This window comes from Artemia sp. Qi Xiang Cuo, chromosome 6, assembly GCF_049724085.1.
Source record: "Artemia sp. Qi Xiang Cuo chromosome 6, ASM4972408v1, whole genome shotgun sequence".
Lineage (NCBI taxonomy): Eukaryota > Metazoa > Arthropoda > Branchiopoda > Anostraca > Artemiidae > Artemia > Artemia sp. Qi Xiang Cuo.
In genome coordinates, this window is record NC_142799.1 from 42,654,289 (window position 1) to 42,675,129 (window position 20,841).

The 20,841-nt window shown below is 35.0% G+C and overlaps 1 protein-coding gene across 2 annotated transcripts in view; it reads left to right on the forward strand.

The window, feature by feature from the left end:
• Window positions 1–20,841, forward strand: part of Mitofilin (inner membrane mitochondrial protein mitofilin) — a 107,850-nt gene that overhangs the window by 54,709 nt on the left and 32,300 nt on the right. The window contains exons 5-8 of one of the 2 annotated variants that reach the window (XM_089090761.1): window positions 4,989–5,219; window positions 13,837–13,981; window positions 17,612–17,825; window positions 20,462–20,611. In XM_089090761.1, the coding sequence (XP_088946887.1) occupies window positions 4,989–5,219; window positions 13,837–13,981; window positions 17,612–17,825; window positions 20,462–20,611 (740 nt within the window). The remainder of the gene's footprint in view (window positions 1–4,988; window positions 5,220–13,836; window positions 13,982–17,611; window positions 17,826–20,461; window positions 20,612–20,841) is intronic. The other variant, XM_089090762.1, reaches the window with a different exon arrangement.

The window sequence follows — 20,841 nt, forward strand, 5'->3', positions numbered from 1 at the left end:
TTATGGTGTTGTTGATTAGATGGATACATATTGTATCTCTCCTCAAGTCACTTGAACGTACCAAGGGAAAATTCAAATTGCATTTATGTCTACCGAGTTATTTTATAAGAACCCCCTTTTAAATCTTCAATCTGTATAATTACTTTCCTTGACCTTACTTTTTGGCGTTTTTGGGTATCCTTTTCTCCATCTTAGCTCTTTTTGTTTGTGATGAAGGTTTCTTACCCTCTTCCTGACGCTGATTTACTGTGCATTCCTTCTACTCCTGCTGTGCGATCTGGTTGCAATCCTATTCTCGGTACTGGGGAAATATGGAACTTATTACTAGCTTAAGTACGACATTCTGAGTCTGTTGGTTTATTCTAGAGACGAGTTGTTGATTTTGTCCAGGTTGAGTTGAAACTGTAAGTTTTCTATAAGGGTCTATAAATTTGAATGTTAAAATTTGGGGTGTGTTTTTTTTCAGCTTTCTTTGTCTTTATATTATATTTAAATACATTTTATAGAAGTTCTGATGACTTTGCAGCAGGCGAGTTGAATATGTAAGCTGTTTTGCAAGTGTTAACAGACAGAATATTGAGTTTTGTTCTGTTTTTCTTTCGGCCGCTTCCTCTTTATTTTCAAGATTATTTGAAAAAAGCTACGTTTTCTAAAGAGTTAAAGAGGCTGAGTTACAAGGTCGAACCTTAAAACGTACAGTAATTAGGAGGAACAGTTGGGGGGCTGCCACCCCCCAAACACCCCGCTGTTGCAGCCTCTTTTGTTAAGGTTTTTTTAAGGTGACCCCCCGCTTTTGCTCTTGCGAAGAACAGGTTTGCAACAGAAAAAAAGTCTGCTGTAGTTTTTTACCATAAAAAAAACTATTGCATATTTTATCGATGAGGGCTACCACCCCCCGGTTTTGCCCTTGCAAAGAACTGTTTTACAACAAAAACAAAGTCTGCTTGAATTTTTTACCATAAGAACACCCTATTGCATTTATTTGATTAAAAACCCTACTGAGAATTATTATTTTCCGTTTCCTCAGGAGATTTTTCCCTAACCAATAACAAGCTATACTGTGATGAACTTTAACAATTTTGAACAGAAAAACAGGGAGCAGAAGAAGGGCTCAGAATAAACTAGCAGTTCAGGTTCATTTATTTTACCATCATACATGATCACACTGAGTACATAACACTACCTGGCACAGAGACAAGTTTGTAGTTATAACTGTAACAGACTGAGTAGTCATTGCCAAATCCTCAGATGATATTAAAAAAATGCCATTGAAACAGTTTCATTCGTATTGGTACGACCAATTGATTGCAGGGTACAGGACTTAAAAAACCTTAACAAAAGAGGCTGCAAAAGCGGATGGTTTGGGGGGCGGCAGCCCCCCAACTGTGCCTCATAATCCCTGTACGTTTTAAGGTTCGACCTTGTAACTCAGCCTCTTTAACTCTTTAGAGTTAAACTCCATCTTTCTCGCAAAGCCACTCAGCTCTATTATTAACCAGTGTTTTCGCGAACAAGTGTTCCCCAGCGTTTGGAAGAGAGCTTATGTGCGCGTCATTCCAAAAGTGAAAAACCTGAAATCTTGCGACCAACTCCGCCCAATTTCGATAGTTCCGAACCTCTCTAAGGTAGCGGAATCATTTATATATCGTGAATTTATGTCACAAGTCCAGGGCTCTCTTGATCCATACCAATACGGGTGCTTGAAAGGTAGTAGTACAATTGTTTATCTTGTGCGTCTGTATCACCTTATTGTTGAATGGCTTGACCAAGGAGGCACAATTGTAGATCTCCTCCTAGCCGACTATAGAAAAGCCTTTTACTTGATACGCCATTATACTGCAGTGAACAATCTGAAGGTTATGGGAGCTTGCAGACATATTCTCTTATTAATAATAGATTTCTTACGCGACCGACTACAGAGCGTATATGGTCTCTACCCGGGTGATACTGATTCGGAATGGTCTGAGCTTACGTGTGGTGCCCCACAAGGCACTAAACTCGCTGCCTTGTTGTTCTTGGCAGTGATCAACTTCGTCCTGGCCGATTTTGACGAACGGTTCAAATTCGTAGATGACCTTTCCACCCTCTTAAAATACCTCATTGAGAAGTCTCAAACCGTTCCCCAGTTCAGTGAATCATTTATCGACAACTTTAGAGACCAGTATTCTGAAAACAGCCTCCAAATCAACGAAACGAAAACCAAAATTCTTCGATTTAACCCTCTCAAAAGGGATTTTCAGTGCCCCCCTCCACCATACCAAAACGTATCGTCGGCAGTTATTCTCAGTGTTACGTCCAGCGTTGACTGTTCGTTTAGCCTCCACGTCCAAGGGGTAGTGAAAAAGGCGAACTGTGCCATGCGTACCCTTTTACTGATGCGAAGATTTGGTTTTTCAGTGCCGCAATTGAAAACAGCCTACCTGACATATATTCGCCCGATATTAGAGTATGCGTGCCCTGTATGGGATCCACAGGTTCAGAACACTGCCTATATGAGCGAAGTACTCGAATCAGTCCAGAAAAGAGCGGTGAAGGCCATACTGTCTGATCAGTACACCGATTACGAATCAGCACTGTCTCAACTAAATTTGCCGTCACTCCACGATCGCCGTTTTCAACTTATCTGTAAATTTGGCCAGTTTCTTCTGACAAGTGATAAACACAGAAATATATTACCCCCAATGCTGACAAAAAAAGTAACTACAAGATCAAAAGCAACAAAGCTAGCCCAGCCCAAGTGTCGCACTAATCGCTTCAGCAATTCGTTTGTGCCTTTTTATGTTTCTGTCTACAATAAGTGACATGTGTATTAATTTTTTTGTGTCTTTGTTCACTTTGTAAATAATAGCGCGATTTAGTCGGGATTTAAACCCTGACTGCGAAAGCTTTTATGTTAATAAATGATTCTGATTCTGATAATTTCTGCACGTTTTTGTACAGTTTATTACTTATTATTCAACAATTAACATGGGCTCTTATGGGAAAACGAGGTTTTTCGTAATTGTAAATTCGGGGGATAATTTTTTCGGTCTGAAAATATCAAAAGGCCCTGCTGGGTCAAATTCCGGTTCGAATGAGTCCTCATTCACCCGGATCCGTTGCCAACTGTGGCCTGTAGGCGTGGCTGATAAAACAAAAGAGAGAAATGAACATTAAGTGGCTATATTTGTTTTTTGGAAAACAGGGAAGGAGTGATCGGATTGAGCTGAAATTTCGAGGACAAGCGGATTTAAAGAAGAAACTGAGTTTATTTTTTAAACTTTAAATTCAATATATAAAAAATTTTCTCTGACAGAGAATCGAACCCGGATCTTCCGCCTGACAGTCAGGAACAGCGACCATTATACCACAGAGACATTTGTTATATTATTTTAGTCTTTCGTATCTATTTTTGACGCAAGTAAATCCCCACAAAACTTGATATTTGGTTTTAGGAAAATAGGGAAGGAAGGATCGGATTGAGCTGAAATTTTGAGGATAAACTCCCAGGCCCCGGAAAGCTTATCCTCTAAATTTCAGCCCGATCGGACAACGTTAAAGGGGGGCTGTGGTGGGAAAAATTAACATGGGCTCTTATAGGAAAACGAAGTTTTTCGTAAATTTAAATTCGGGGGATAATTTTTTCGGTCTGGAAATATCAAAAGGCCCTAACAGGTCGAATTCCGGTTCGAATGAGTCCTCATTCACCCGGATCCGTTGCCAACTGTGGGCTGTAGGCGTGGCTGATAAAAAAAAAGAGAAATGAACATTAAGTGGCTATATCTGTTTTTTGGAAAACAGGGAAGGGGTGATCGGATTGAGCTGAAATTTCGAGGATAAGCTCCCGGGCCCCAGGAAAGCTTAACCTCTAAATTTCAGCCCAATCGGACAACTTTAAAAGGGGGCTGTGGTTGGAGGGTCGAAACTTCCGGCCCACTTTTACCCATGAAGATAAAGTCGGAGGGGGGGGGGTGAAATTTTGCACGTTTCTTAGTTGGAGCTTGGGCTACAAAATGCGATCACCGCTGTCTCTCTGCGACCGCTAGGACCGGATATCGCTTAACATTGTGGTGGGTCGCCTCTTTAAAGAGGCACAAGTGTGCCTCCTTGATGTATATAACCTACTAATGGTTGAATTTTGTTGCCGTGAATAATAAGAGCTATAGTCTTAAAGGGAGCTAGCTATGAGGTGTCAGGGTTTAGTGTTTGCTATTAAAAAAAAAAATATGTTCTATCTTTTTTTTTTAATATCGTGCTACAAATGTTTTGTAGATAATCTTCAGTTGAATAATAATTTCTGTCATGTGTGTTTCAGTAAAGTTCTGGTATCGTTGTTGTCCTGCTTCGTATCTACACAGGGGAGCAAATATTCTTATCTTATACGCTAAAGATGGTCTTAACAGCTTCTGGTCAGGAGGGCAACTAAATTTTGAACATCTTTGGGACTCTAAATCGGTATCTTTATTTTATATAAAAAATAGCTTAGGGAATTTAATTGATAGTCTGAGGACTAAATGGATAGCTGATGGCGGCGGGAGTTCAAAGATAATAATATTCATTATAGGTCCAACATCCAGCTATGATGCATGTTAAAATACCCCCCCCCCCCTCTCTCTCTATAAAAACGCGAGGCTTTTTGGAGAATACCTAGGATGTAAGATACCCGCTCCCCCCTCCTTCCTTTGACTTTGTATGGTTTTGTTATTTGCTGAATTATTCAACGTTATTTCTGAACTTTGAACATCATATGTAATTGTCCTAGTGCGAAATTCGTTTATCATTAACAGACTACGACAGATTCAAAAGTGTTATGCTTATGTAAAAGTTGGTAAAAGGTAAGGCTGAAGTTTGTTTTGTAACATTATGGTGTCAGAACTTCTTTGTTCTTTTTCAAACGTTCTGGGCCTGCATAACAGCTATTTAATAAACAATAGGAAATAAGAAGAAAAAAAAGTTTTGATACATAATTTCGAAATCTAGCACATTGATGTTTTTTTTTCTTATTTCAGCATCTAGTGAGACCTCAGTAAACAACAATGAGCCCAAAGTTGAGGAAGAACAGGCAGAGAGTAGCACTTCTTCCCAGGCTCAACCTCCCATGTCGACGTCAGAAATTATTTCTCTGGTTGACGACCAAGAAAAACCCTTAGAAGCCTTGCTGGAAGACCTTGAAAGGAAGGCCAACGCAGCAGTGAGGGAAGCCGTGAAGGCACAGGACGAAGCTGCTTTGGCAATAAGAAGTAAGGGTCAAATAATATGATGAATGATTGTGGTTCGAAGCGGTTAGGGTTTGAGAACTTTTTATTTATTGATTATGTAATTTCATAAACACTTCTCGAAAAGTAATTTTCTCAAAGAAAAGTAAAGAGCAAAATTGAATCCTCGGACGAGCTAAAATAAAGTTTTGTTGTAATTCAGCCTAAAACCGAACATAAATTACTATCAAAGAATAAATGAAACCTACAACGAACAGAAATTAAAATAGATAATCACATAAAACATAAAAAAAAAGATAATATGAATGAATAATTAGATCCTTAGACGAGTAAAAATTTAAATGAATGCTCGAATCAAACTTTAAACGAACAGAAATGACTTCAAGCAGGAGTTTGGCTACTGCCCTCATCTAAAGTCTATTGTAGCATTTGCATTTTATTGAAACTCTATGTATATTGAACAGTGTGCTTTAATTTTCTAAAACATCAACGAAAAATAAAATTAAAGGTAGCGCAATAGTTGGAGGATTAGTAGGCCCCCACGCCCCTTATTTCCCTAAAGACATTCGATAAAAAAATTTGAGATAGCCATTTTGTTCAACATAGGTGAAAGCTCGAATAACTATGCCTAAGATCTTCCACAGCCGTTGGGGCAACGGCTGTAAGTTATGTAGTTCTTCCATTGTTTACATATAGTATTTGTTATGGGGAAGTGGGATACTTTTGCTGCCCCACTAAAAGGCAATGTACACACGCTGCCACTGCTTCTAGTTCTACTACTATTGCTACAAATACTACTTCTACTGCGACTACTACTAAGACTAAGGTTATTAAGGTGAAAATATGCAGGGAATGTTAAGGGGATATTGACCTAAATAGAAATATGCTATGTGTCTGCAGGTTGTCAATAGGGCGGATCAGCAATCTCTCAGGAATGGCTTGAGGTATTGAGTTAAAGCTTTCATGGCATGATGAGAGGAATGTTGAGCTAACCAAAAGACATTATTTGCGTACTACCACTATTGATACTATTACTGCTACGGATAAGAATATTGCTACTACTAAGGCTAAGAGTTTTAATGTGAAACTTTCAAGTCATATTGAAGGGTATGTTGAACTAACCTAAAGGCACTATTTGTATATTGCTACTACTATCGCTATTGCTACTACTACTGCTACTACTACTACTACTACTACTGTTACTACTGGGGCTAAGATATTAAGGTGAATATCTCAAGGAGCAGTTAGAGGAGGTTGAACTTAATCAAAATACGTCATGTGCATGCAGGTTATCAAAAGGGCGTATTAGCAATATCTCAGGGACTTGAGTATTAAATTTGAACATTCAGGGCATGTTAATAGGGATGTTAAATTAACAAAAAGGCCCTATGCATATGCTAGTAATAATACTATCGCTAGTACTACTACTGTTTCTGTTACAGATACTGCTATTACTGAGGCCAAGGGGGATAAGGTAAAACTTTCAGGAAATGTTGAAAGGGATTTCGAACTTAAACAAAACCTCACTTTATGCATTCAGGTTGTGAAAATTATGTATCAGTATTACCCCCGAAACAGTTTAGGGTATGAAGTCGAAACTTTCAGGGCATGTTAAGGGGGATGTTGAAGTAACTAAAGGCACTATTTTCGTACTGCTACTACTACTACTACATTAGGCTGTCTTTCTAATCACGAAGTCATAGTCTTGCTCAGGGTGAGACCAAATGGATCTCCCCACCTGTTTGCCCAAAAAAATATTGCTAAGCTAGACGACTAACACAGCAAGACCCCCGCGGCAAGACAGGCTGGAATAATGAGACTGGCTAGATTTACTGGGGGTAGAAATTGTCGTGGTTGACCTTGGGGATATAGGAGAAATAGGGGCTTGTTATAGAGCCTCTTCTTGAAAACATTAGATAGAGTACTACCATACACTCCTTAAATAAGAATGACGTCAATCAAATGGAATAATATTGTTTGTAATCAGCAAACATGTCATGCAATGACTTTTGGGTCACCCTAATAGACATCAAGCAATCTTACCAGTAATGGTTAGGGCTAGATCGCTTTTAGACCTATCGTAATTCACTTTGAACTATATAAGCGGTCACTTGGTAGCCATAATTAGGTAATAAGTGACCAGAATATCTCTATTTTTTAAAGAATTGGATTTTAGTCTGTTTAGTAAGCGTTGATTCGAAAGGTATTACGTTACATGACGTATTTTTTTTTTACAATATACAAAACGACTTACAAGGTTTTGCTGTATGATTTTTTTAGGGAGACAAAGATTTTGTTGAGAAATCTTCGTGCAAAAGCTATTATAAATATCTATTTGTTTAAGCATTTCTAAATACGAGGGAATTACAGTTAAAAACTTTTGAGTTCTTGGCTAAAATTGATGTCAATGGTATACTTGAGAGCGGAATACACTAATTGTGCCAACACTCTCAGTTGAGGGTGTCATATATATATATATATATATATATATATATATATATATATATATATATATATATATATATATATATATATATATATATATATATATATATATATATATATATATATATATATATATATATATATATATATATATATATATGTATATAAATACAAAAATAATTTCCGAGAATTCATACTTTTCCCCTAAAAACATTTGTTTAAAACATTAACGTTACACAAAAAAATTACATGTTTGTGTAAATGACTAAACTTACATTGTTTAACATTTTTTTTCATTCATATAATCTTTATTATCATTTAGAACATAATTTAAAAGTTTTGATAATATATTGTATAGCACATAAATCAATTTTCCCAAATTTTAATTGCAAATTCAGAATCGTTGTTTTTTCATGTCCGAGGCTTAGTGAACATCCCCTGGTATATCAAATAAAAACTAAGTTGTTACTGAAGCTATTAAAATCTATCCGCATGTAAATAAAACCTAGGAAGGGGCGGGTGGTTCAAATGTATAATTCAAATTATAATGGATAAAGTTTTTCGTTTTTGCCAATTTTTTGTCAATTTTGTTTTATTTTCCCAATGAAAATACCAGAAAAGGATCATTTTTAACGGATACACCAGAATATATTTCTTGAATAGGGAAACCATTTGACCTTATGGCTCCTATGGGTGCCGTAAGGCATTTTATGATAGTGTTGTCATTCGAGACTAGGCCTGATCAGGAAGTCTAGCTTCGACGGTTAACTTTTAATGCCATTAATGGGTTCCTCCTACAGTTGAAAATTGTCCTATATTCAAACAATTAGATTTGTTTCTGAGTTCCAAATAAATTTGTATCGGACCTTGCTCGGCCTTTTGACCCTAGCAGTTACAGAAATAGTATGACTGAGAACGTCAAAGAGTTTGTCGTAACCAACTGTAAGTAAGGAGCAACTTATGCTAACAGTAATAATCGAGGTTTCAAAAAGAAATTTTGATAACAATATATGCACTAAAAGAATTAACGTTTTATAATAATTAAAAACATGGAATGTTCATAAGTTTAGGATTACCCACTAAAGGTTACAAGCCCGAGAATATTTATCAAATTTTTTAAAAAGGAGATAAGACCCTCAAAAAGGCGAGTAATTGTGATGAAAATTATGCCATTAAATTCAGCATCTCAGAAAACCCTTTTACAGAGGTTTCAAGTCATGTTCTACAAAATGTAGAAATTTTGTATTTTTCCGAGAAGGGTGATCACGGATGTGTGTTTATTTGTTTTTCCTTTTCTCACAGGGATGATTGTGTTGAACCATTCTCCCTAGAATTTAGGGAAAGAGCTCACTCGGACAGTAATTGAAAGTTCAAGTACCCTTTTTAAGTATTAGAGATTAAGCGACAGCGAAGTGGTATTTTAGTTCATTTTGGGGTGCAAAATAGTAGACTACCCAATAATACAAGGCATTTTGATTCCACGAATTTCTGCTATGTGGTGTTCGTGTCGCTACCTTTTTTTAAGGCATTTCTAATGGTCGTACAACGGAACTTTGGATATTGAGAGATAGTGGGTGTCTTGCAACACCTAATAGGGACATATCGCGCGATTTGTGACATTTTTTTTGTATTTTATTCCGTAGCCCTTAAGAGAGGCTAAGGTTTTGTATCTAAGTAACAATCTTATGTTAACCATCATCCCTAGAATGTTCCAAACGTACCTCCACACAGAGCGTGTTTACTACTTACGAATTTTTTAGACTGGTTACCTTCGTATTGTTTTCTGAAATGCAACATCTTAGGAGCATACGTCACTCTTTTCCCATAATTTACTGGCAAATGTTCCTACTCCATTTACAAATTTATCATGAAGAGATTTAACGCGAACAATACATGCTACTTACTTACTTAATTAATTAATTAGGTCCCGACCATCCTCGTTTGACGTTTTGGGGCCACTCTTCCTGCTAGCTCATGTGTAAGGGCTCTGTACCTTATCAGGTGCAGTACGCGATAACTAGGCTAAATTGACGTTGTCTAAATTGAAGTTCTATGTCAATCGCTTTCGTGGTCTGCCTCGTGGATGGAGGCCATGCAGATATCCTTCAAGTGCGATTTTCGGGAGGTGGCTCGATTCCATTCGCTTGACGTGGCCGAACCAACGCAGTTGCTATTTTTTGTTTTTTTTTATGTTACTGAGAATGGTTTCAGTCGAGTGAAACCATTCTCAGTGAAACCAGACATGCTAAGGGTAGATAATTAATCAAATATTTTTTCTTTTATTTAGAGACGATACTTTGATTTCGCAGAATCCTTAGCCTTTTCTCATTATTACACTTTTCCGGAGCAAATGGGCGAGATCATACCCCCCCCCCCCTGTAGAACCTCTTTTCCCCACTCCATGACGGTTTTGGGCCCATCCATCCTCTTTGGCTATCTCTGATTTATAATTCTCTCTAATTTTGATTCTTACAGTTTAGCGAAGGCTCCTATATTTCTGCAACTTCCTAGCAAAAGCGAAAACTTTTCTTTTTTTAAAGAAAAGCTTTTTAACCCTATTAAGCAAATGTTCCTACTTCAATTATAATTTTATTATGGAGAGATTTAATGTGGTCAACACAAGCCAAGGGCAGATAATTAACCAAAATATAATTCTTTCCTTTAGGGACGATACTTAGGTTTCGCAGAATCCTTAGCCTATATTATTATTACACTTTTTCGGAGCGAACGGGCGAGATTATACACACCCCCCTCCACCCCGTGTAGAGCCCCTTTCTCCTACTCCATGACAGGTTTGGGCCCATCCATCCTCTTTGGCTATCTCTAGTTTATAACTCTTTCTAATTTTGATTCTTAGAGTTTAGCGTAGGTTCCTGTTTTTTCTTTTTCTTTTTTGAAGCAAAAGCTTTGTGACTCTATTAAGCAAATGTTCCTATTTCAATTATAATTTTATCATGGAGAGATTTAATGTAGTCAACACATGCTAAGGGCAGATAATTAATCAAAATATTTTTATTTTGTCTAGAGACGATAATTTAGTTTCTCAGAATGTTTAGCCTATTTTTATCATTACGTTTTTTTCGTTGCAAATGGGCGAGGTTATATGCCCCTCCCCCCTGTGTAGATTTGGGCCAATCCATTCTCTTTGCTATCTCTTATTTGTAGTTTTTTCTAATTTTTATTCTTACAGTTTAGCGTAGGCTCCTGTATGTATTTTTGCAACTTTCTAGACAAATCGAAAATATTTTTATTTTTTAAAGAAAAATTTTATAAGCCTACTAAGCAAATCTTTTACTTGCTAAGGAAAAGGGCGAGTGTATATGCCGCAGCTTTACTAAAAGATAATTTATTATTTTTATATATTATTTAATTTTAAGACCATTACAGGATAAAAACCTCCTAACCTATTTCCAGGAAGTGCAATGGGACTTGGGGGCCAGCCTTATAATTTTCCAAATATACTCTTTGTAACGTAAATAATTTTTATTTCTTAACAGTTTTTATTTATATCGTAAGGCTTTTTCGGCCCCAGGTTTTTGGGGGAATCATATTTTGCCTCCTTCCACTATATAGGGTTAACTTTAAAACTGTTCATAGACAAAAAATTCTACATCCCCCCCTCTCCGGAAGAGACGGCCCATATGTCTCATATTCACGAACTATTTATTTTATTTTTATTTATTTATTTATTTTTTTTTTTTTGCGTAAGTGAATTTTCACTAACTTTTCTTCATTGGCTTTTCTTTTTCTAGTTAATTTTAAGCACCATACTAGCCAAGTCTTCATTTTATTAACTTCAAAAGAGCTTTTTTCTTTATTTTGCTCCTAAACCTTGTTTTTTCACATTTGCGTGCAGTCCTATAACACCCTACTACCCAAAACTTTTCCTTTTATCGATTCAAATGATTTTTCTCTTTATTTTTCTTCCTAAACCTACATTATTCAGATTCGCAAAACTCCGTTCTTTTCAATTTAAAAAAAAGGGTTTTAATTTTTTAAACATGTTGTTTTCCATATTTTACTCCTAACTTTAGTTTATAAAGCCTTGCCTACACCTCTATGGCAATTTATTAGCCTCGTACTATTCAAAAGGCTTCATTTTATTAATTTCAAACACTTTTTTCGATATTTCTCCCCTAAATCTAGTTTACTTAGTTTTTGCGTATGCCTCAATACTAGTCTAACCCTTCATTTATTGATTTCAGACCAGTTTTTTTTTGTTATATCCCACCTAAACTTACTTTATCCGCACAATCATACTTGTCAAATTATTTTTTATTTATTTCGCTCCTAAAGCTAATTTATTCAGATTTGTGCACACCCTTATACCTTCTCCCTTCCTTATTCTGGAAGTAATGACTTCGTGATAATTTATTTTAACAATTATAATCATTTTGCCTTTGAATTTCAAGGAGCTTGCTCTCTAGTACTTTTCTCATTCTAAACTAACACACATTTAGAGCACAAAAGCCTTTAAAACTCATTATGAAGAAATTCAACCTTCTCAGCATATTACAGGAGAACTCAACAACAGTAAAAGTAAGGGACGAAACCTCCCTATTGGTCACCTTTTCACGCTCCCCTTCAACCTGCAATATATAAACGTCGGAAAGTTTGAATTTTTTTCAGTTCAATATTTACTAGTGTACATTCACAATATAAATTTTGGATAGCATACCTGGAATGGCCAACAAAGCTACAACGAATAATGGTCCCTAACACGTCAATTTGGTAAAAGGATTGACTGACGAGATTTTGCTCAACCAGAAGAAGCTCCACCCAACAAATTTGAAGCATTCGAAAATTTATCAGGATTAGATGACTATCAGTCAAATATAGGCTACAGCCATCACTACCGGGAAAAATGACATTCCAGTGGAAATTATTCTCTCTTTTGTCAAACCAAGAATACTCCATGCTAGAGAAAAGTCAATCAATTGCAAGATATGCACTAAAGAATTTTCTTACGAAAATAGTTTCACAGAGCTATACACTATCTACTCATATGAGAGTTCATACTGGAGAAAAACCTTATAAATACAACATATGCACTGAAGCCTTTTCCCAGAGCTCTAGTACATACAAACATATAAGACTTCATACTGCGGACAAACCATGTACATGCAAGATATGTTTGACACCATTTTCTCATCTTTCTAGCTCAAACACCCATGTGAGGCTTCATTTACGGGAAAAGACATATACCTGCAAGATATATAAAAAATTATTTTCTAATATTTCTACCTTAAGCCCCCGTTCATACTAGAGAAAAGGCCTTATGTCTGCAAAATATGTGCGTTACTCTTTTCTAACAGCTCTGACTTATACGCCCATTATAGACTTTATGGTGCAGAAAAATTATATAATTGCAAAATATGTACTAAAGCATTATCTCTCGCATCTATATTACCAAAACATATTCAGGTTCATATTGGAAGAAATATAACCAACGTTCCAAAGAAGGAATTATAGACACCCCCAGAAAAATAATTTCTCAAGTTGATCTTGAATATATTATCTTTTTATAAAATAATCTTGTAATAAATTTTTTCTATGTCTTACGTCGTTAATAGTTAATTTCCTTTTTTAAATAATAGAAATCATTTTAGTCAAACTATGAAATACCAAACTAAACATCTCAAACCATGAACTTGAAAACGCCAGAAACGCGCTAACAGAAACTTGAAAAGTCAGAAGCACGCTAACAGAAACTTGGGAAAGCATAGCTTAGAGTTAATTTAAGTTAGACCAACACCACGAACCTAACCTAAATTAAAGCTAGGGTAATGCAAGGAAGCTTTATTTAACCTAACCTTATCCTAGGTCTTCGTGTAATGTCGTCTTTTGAAGATGTAGTAATGAGTGAACTCCTGTTGCAACCAACGTCGTTATAAAGTTTTACTGTAACATCATTTATGTTTGTAACCTACGATTATGAAAATAAAGACGATTAATAAAAATAAATTTACTTTCTCTCAATACCATTGACCTTTGTTTACATGATAAACTAAGGATTTGTCCCTGTTGAATTGTTTTGTACGTACAGGACCATAGGTTCGATACGATCACGTCTGAGAAAGAAAGCGGATTTTACCAAAGTCTTAACATATCTAGATCATATTTTCAGGCTGAAAAATTTGCTGTGCTAATATTATGTATATTCTAAACATTTCTAATATATATCGTTATATTTTAGAACATACAGATATGGTTTATTATGCCCTAGACAAAAGTGGAGAGCCAAATGTCACATCTCAAGAAGTTTTTCAGCCAGTAGCTGACGCGGCCTATGCTAAACTGGATGCCGTTAGAAATGCCGAGACCAAATTGCAGGAAGCCAGGTTGGATTTTCACTATTTGAGTATGTGTTTATTTTGCCAGGTCTAATATGATTTTATTTTGCCATGTCTAATATGATTTTATTTTGCCATGTCTAATATGATTTTATTTTGCCATGTCTAATATGATTATATATATATATATATATATATATATATATATATATATATATATATATATATATATATATATATATATATATATATATATATATATATATATATATATATATATATATATATATATATATATATATATATATATATATATATATATATATATATATATATATATATATATATATATATATATATATATATATATATATATATATATATATATATATATATATATATATATATATATATATATATATATATATCTGACGCGGCCTATGCTAAACTGGATGCCGTTAGAAATGCCGAGACCAAATTGCAGGAAGCCAGGTTGGATTTTCACTATTTGAGTATGTGTTTATTTTGCCAGGTCTAATATGATTTTATTTTGCCATGTCTAATATGATTTTATTTTGCCATGTCTAATATGATTTTATTTTGCCATGTCTAATATGATTTTATTTTGCCATGTCTAATATGATTTTATTTTGCCATGTCTAATATGATTTTATTTTGCCATGTCTAATATGATTTTATTTTGCCATGTCTAATATGATTATATATATATATATATATATATATATATATATATATATATATATATATATATATATATATATATATATATATATATATATATATATATATATATATATATATATATATATATATATAATATATATAATATATATATATATATATATATATATATATATATATATATATATATATATATATATATATATATATATATATATATATATATATATATATATTTATTTATTTATATACAGCCTTTGAAGAGGAAATCTGATTAAATAAGATTTGTAATGTCTTGTTTTTGTGCCGTAGCGTAAGCTTCGTTTAATTTTCACGCTTAAACCTTCGGAAACTTTACAGGAAATTTTTTTTTCATAAGCTAGTTGAATACTTTTGAGGGAATGGGTATTTGTGGCCCTAGTCCTGGCTCAGTTTGATGATTAGGCCCATACTAATAATAATTGAAAACTACGTAAGGTCTCAAATTAAAAACAAAATAAAAACAAACTTACTAATTTTTCGAATCGTCATATCAGCTTTAGACCTTTGTTTTGTCTGAAGTTTAATCCCCGTGGGCATGATTTCTATTCGTGCGGTTTATTTTGAGATGTTTTCCTAGAGGTTTTTTGTTTTTCAAAGAAAGCAAATTTTTTCAAATCAAATACATTAAAAAAGAAATAAATTCAGGAAGGCTTAAGCACGTTTCAGTATTGAATTGCAAAAGAAAAGAGAAAAAACATTCGTGGCTGGTATGCCCTGTTTTGTTGTACCAACTATGATCCGTTTTTGTGTGCGTGCTTTTCACGAACAAACTATTCATCACGTTTCCAGCACCGTCCTGATTTTCATCATCTCTATCCAGTCTTGTCAGATGAACAGAAAAAGAACTCATAGAAAGGATAAATAAAACAAATTATGACCGATCGGCTGTAAAAATATTGCCGTAGAACATAAATCAACCTGCAAGTGTATCGACAATCAAGGCGCTGGTCGAGTGAATGTCATGTATAATTTAATTTGAAAGCCTAAGGTGTTTTTAGACCGTTTTCTCAGTGCGTTCAAGTGCTTTCAACTTCTCATCGCTGTCTTATTGCCTGGTCTGGCAGTATATTCATGCTTGGGTAGTTTATTTTTTATACTTTTCTGTGAACTTCACAGCTGCAAAATTATCTGACCTGGCTATTAGATGTGGGGTGCGTAGTGTTTGGTGTGTGGTCTGTGGTGTATGATGCGTGGTGTGTGTGTATGTGTTATATATGGTGTTTGGTGTGTGCTTTGTCCTTGTCCAGTTGTGAAATTTTAAATGTTTGTTTTCCTTAATGGCACTATTCATCGATTCTGTTGGCTCGCTTAACTTATTTGAATAGACTAGATGAATGACCAGACAAATAAGTATGGGGAAATTTTAAGAGTGGAAACGGGAACTATTGTCCGAAAAAATACCCACGAATGCCATCTAACAATGGCCGACTGTTTGACCCGAAATTACTGCATAACTGTATTTTCAGGTACTTTAAGATGCAGGTACAAACTAGAACTCTGTTCTCTATATCCCTACTATCTTAAAGTGAACTAAGCGGCCCAACCTATCATTGTTTTCCCAATGTCATCCCGGCCTACCTTGTGCAGACTAGATTCTTACTTTAAGTGATTCTGAAAACGATATAATGCTGATTAATTCTCGATTACACAGAAATTTCAGCTCTAGTTCTATGACATTGCAAATTAAACCGGCGCCACACTATAAGGGGCGCTTGTGGTTTTTAACTCGTATCTTTCTGTGTTAAATTGCCGAACATCTAACTCTTACAAGCTTCCCATTCTTTTTGGACAAGACCGAGAGGACAGTGAAAGTGCAGTTAGTATGCTACTACTACTACTACTACTAACAACTCATCGCAGCACCAAGCCGCCTGTTGCCAACACAGCTACGCACGCTCCTCCTCCACCCCAATCTATTCAAAGCCTCCCTTTTTACACCCGCCCACGAAGTTCCCATTTCCTTTAAATCTTTCTTTATGACGTCCTCCCACCCCAGACGGGGACGACCTGCTTTCCGGTTAACCCTAGATGGTTGGCCGAAAAGAACAATCTTCGGTAATCTGTCATCCTTCATCCGCACAACATGCCCTAACCACCTCAACCTTTCTTTCATTATAGACCTAGAAAGCGGTATTGAACCACATTTTTCGTATAGCCTATTGTTTGAAATACGGTCGGTCAGCCGGGTACCCGGAACAATCCTTAAGCAATTTTTTTGGAAAACATCTAGCAAATCTTCACCCGCTTTTCGGAGCGTCAACGCTTCAGAGACTTATTTGACCACTGTCATCACTGTAGCTTCTAATAATTCTAATCTTGGTTTGCAGACTTATCTTCCTATTCTTCCAGACTTTTTTTAACTTTGAAAAAACACCCTGATCCTTGGCTATTCTATTTTTAACATCTTCACTGCTCCCACCATCTTTACTAATAATACTACCAAGGTAAGTGAAGCTGCCCACCTGATCAATCTTTTCATTACCCAACGTCACCTTTTCATCTTCACTTATTCCTAGCCTTAGTGACTTAGTCTTCCTAACATTAATTTTCAAACCAATACTAGCACCCTGAACTCACAAAACCTCTAAAACTTCATTCATTTTGCTCAAACTTTCATCTAGGATGCTTAAATCATCAGCATAATCTAAGTCCAGAAGACTTTTTCCTCCCCATTTGATTCCGTGGTTTCCCATTGTCTTTTCTGTGCTCCTTAAGACAAATTCCATCAGAATGATCCATATTAAGGGGGATAGAACACAGCCCTGCTTAACTCCTGATTTAATACGAAACCAGCTGCTAACCTAATTTCCTACCTTAACCGCAGCAGTGTTAATCTCGAACATAGCACTAAACACTTTAATGTATTTGTCTGGTAGACCATACAAGGATAAAACCTAGTACGAGAAAATAGGGTTTTACTTTTTGTTTTCACAGGGAATTGGTTGCCCATCTAAAGGAGAAGGTTGCGAGTGGAGTGAAGAATCGTCTTTTGATCAAAACACCAGATCTAATTATGGCGGATGAGGTGGCAGCTAGGTCGCTTTATAAATTGGAGTCAGCTCGGGCTAAAGTTCAGCAGGCACAAGCAGATGCCAAAATAATGGAAGAGTACAGGGATTTGATTGACAAAGCAAGAGATGAATTACGGGTATCTTATCTCATTTTCAGCTTTCTTTTCTTTAGTTCAAATTTATTCGAAATATTTACTACAGTGGTTGAAGGAAAAATTACATTTTCTTTTGCTGTAACTAAGTATACAACTCAGAATTAGACCATAAATCTTATAAAAATGCACATCTGTTGTCCGTGTGAGAGGGAATAATAACGTCACTTTTAAGGAAGGCATTATAGGGTAGGAAATGCAAATTTATTACCCGGATCCTATTAACATAAAAATTGGACCTTTATGAAGATCTTAAGTGTAGCTGACAACCATGACACAGTTTTTAAAATAAAAACATTAAACGAGTGCGAAACCGGACTTCAAGGCTAGTTAAGATCAAAGAAGAAAAATGAATCAAAATTCTGTATCCACACTCAGCAAGGCTCCTCAGCACAAGAAAAAGAGGAATAAAAAAAAGTAAAAAAGAGAATCTTCGATTTTTTTTATTTTTTATTTTTTATTTTTTATTTTTACTTTGATCCGTATTGTTGTATAGCATTATGACCCACATTCTCAAGTCATTGTTCTTTTCATGGCCTATTTTTCTGCAGCACCCTTTTCAGCAGACACTCAGTAGTAAACACTGTGTTACAGGAAAAGCAGACTCTTTTCCTGTAAAATGGTACAAATTTGGCATGTTCAATGAAAGCAAATTGTTTTTTTTTATTTTCAGGACGGTGATGCTGATAAATAAAATTAGGTGTTTTTAAATGTTTTGTATTTGTCAGATAAATTGAATATGCCACCTGAGTAATTTCCTACAGCGCTCTCTATACGTCTTTTTAAATATAAATTAAAGGATCGTTGTGCTACATAAAAAAAATAGTTATCCATAGACGAAAAAGATATGAAAGTTGAAAAATCGACTGCTATTTTAACTTAATGTTAAAATATTAAATAGGAACAACATAATGAGTATTCCAACCGCCATTATTTTCGAGGGTGTAGCTGAAAGATTTGATCACTTCTTCTCAACTAGTTCCATAATGCAATTTAATTTTTAATGAAAGACACCTCGATATTGTAGTTGCACAAATGCAGTCCTTTGTATAAGCCGGCACCAGATAAAACAAGAATTGTCTGAAAAAAAAAGTACCTTAGTATTACCAATTCGACGGTAAGTTAACATAGCAGTCGAGTTTTTCAAGCTTCATATCTTTTTCGTCTATGGATAACTTTAATTTTTTGGATGCAGCCCAACGATCTTTTAATTTATATTTAAAAAAGACGTATAGAGAGCGCTGCATAAAATTACTCAGGTGGCATGTTCAATTTATTTGACAAATACAAAACATTTACAAATATCTAATTTTATTAATCAGCATCACCGTCCTGAATCTAGGCCTGTCAAAAAAAATTATTTAACTGAAAACAAATATGAGTTACCTGATTTTGTCTTTAAAGTAGTCCTTTAAAATATTATTTGATTATAATATTCGGCCCATGGCAACCCCGTAAAATAGTACGTATGTTTAAATTATTTAAGGAAAAAACTAAAATAGTTAATGCAGGCTATACAGCTTGTCAGAGGCATCAAATAATTATAATCGAGGGTAGTGTCAGCCAGTGGAACTATATAAAGTGAAAATCCTCGGCCGAGTCGTCCTCAGTGCTAAGAAAAAATAAAAACGTTGGATTTGTTTTGTTTTTTCCTTTAGATTTCTTCGGTTAGATTTGTTTTTTTTTTTTCGTTTTTAGTTTTTCTTAACACTGAGGACGTCGAATCGTAAACATTAATAAGCAATAATGATTAGTTAAAGTTGACTGTGCTTCATCCGTAAAAACTCATAAATTAACCATTTGATGATTCCCAAAGCAGTTTCAAAGAAAACGTCTCCAATTCACCTGATTTTTAAGTATTTGTGCTTTTACCTTAAGAATTTGAAATCTTGTTTTGCTTGATTTATTCTTTAAAATTTCTGATTTTAGGGAAGTTAATGTGACGACGAATGCGTACCATAGGCTGATGAGCGACTGAATAGTCGTTCAAATATGGACTTGACGATTTTTTAAGCGACTCTTTTTTTCCAAATGTGAATTTTTTATTTTTGTAATGCTCGTATATGCTTCTAAATGTAATTATCGACAGTCATGTAATCAAATATTTGACTCTTTTTTGTCCAAAACATGGAAATAAATGAGTATCTGTAATTTTCCAGGCAGTCAAAATATTAATTTATGAGTTTTGGGAGCAGTCAGTAGTATTTGTCAAGAAGCATTAAGTTTAGATTATAGTTTAGGGCAATAACCCAGGTTCAAAATTTTTCTAATTAGTGTTACAAATCTGGTTAAAAACAGGGTTAGTTCTAGCATAAATCTATTCTTACAACTCAGCGAACACTTTCAGAAGTTATTGTGGTCGATCAGACATTTTTATCTGAATTCAACTTTAAAGTCGGAGAAAATAATAACATTTACTCGCGTGTATGTCAGTAAGGGATGCAAATGACGTGAATTTAAATTAGACTTTTTTTTTCTTTTTTTTTTTTCAACGGTATTCCGAGCTCTATCGTTTTTCTACGGATAAAAACCTTGCTTGTCTGTTGTAGGTTGTTTGTGCTTGTTGGTAGATATTGTATACATCTATCTATAGATGCAATTTTTTATTTTCTTTTGTTTAGCTCGAGCTATCCAGCATTCTACCTGAAGTATCTCCAAACACCAAGGGTGCCAAGCTCACAGATGAAGAGCAGAATATGCTTTTGGCTCATGCTTATAGGAAGATTATTGTGCTTCAAAAGGAACTGGCCAAACAACAGGTACATCAGCATGTGCGTCTGCCTTTGTTAACTGTCTTTATGCATCTGTAATCTGAACAAAATTCTTGAGTTCACTAGATAGCTAAAAAAAAATTGAGAAAAATAGATATTGATTTTAAGACAGTCAGGCCGAACGTTTCTGGTTGACACCTACAAGGAATTGGCTATGAGTATATTCCTATCTTCATACGAATTTTTATTTATCCAGAAGACATGCGATATCTGTCTTTTCTGCTTTTCGA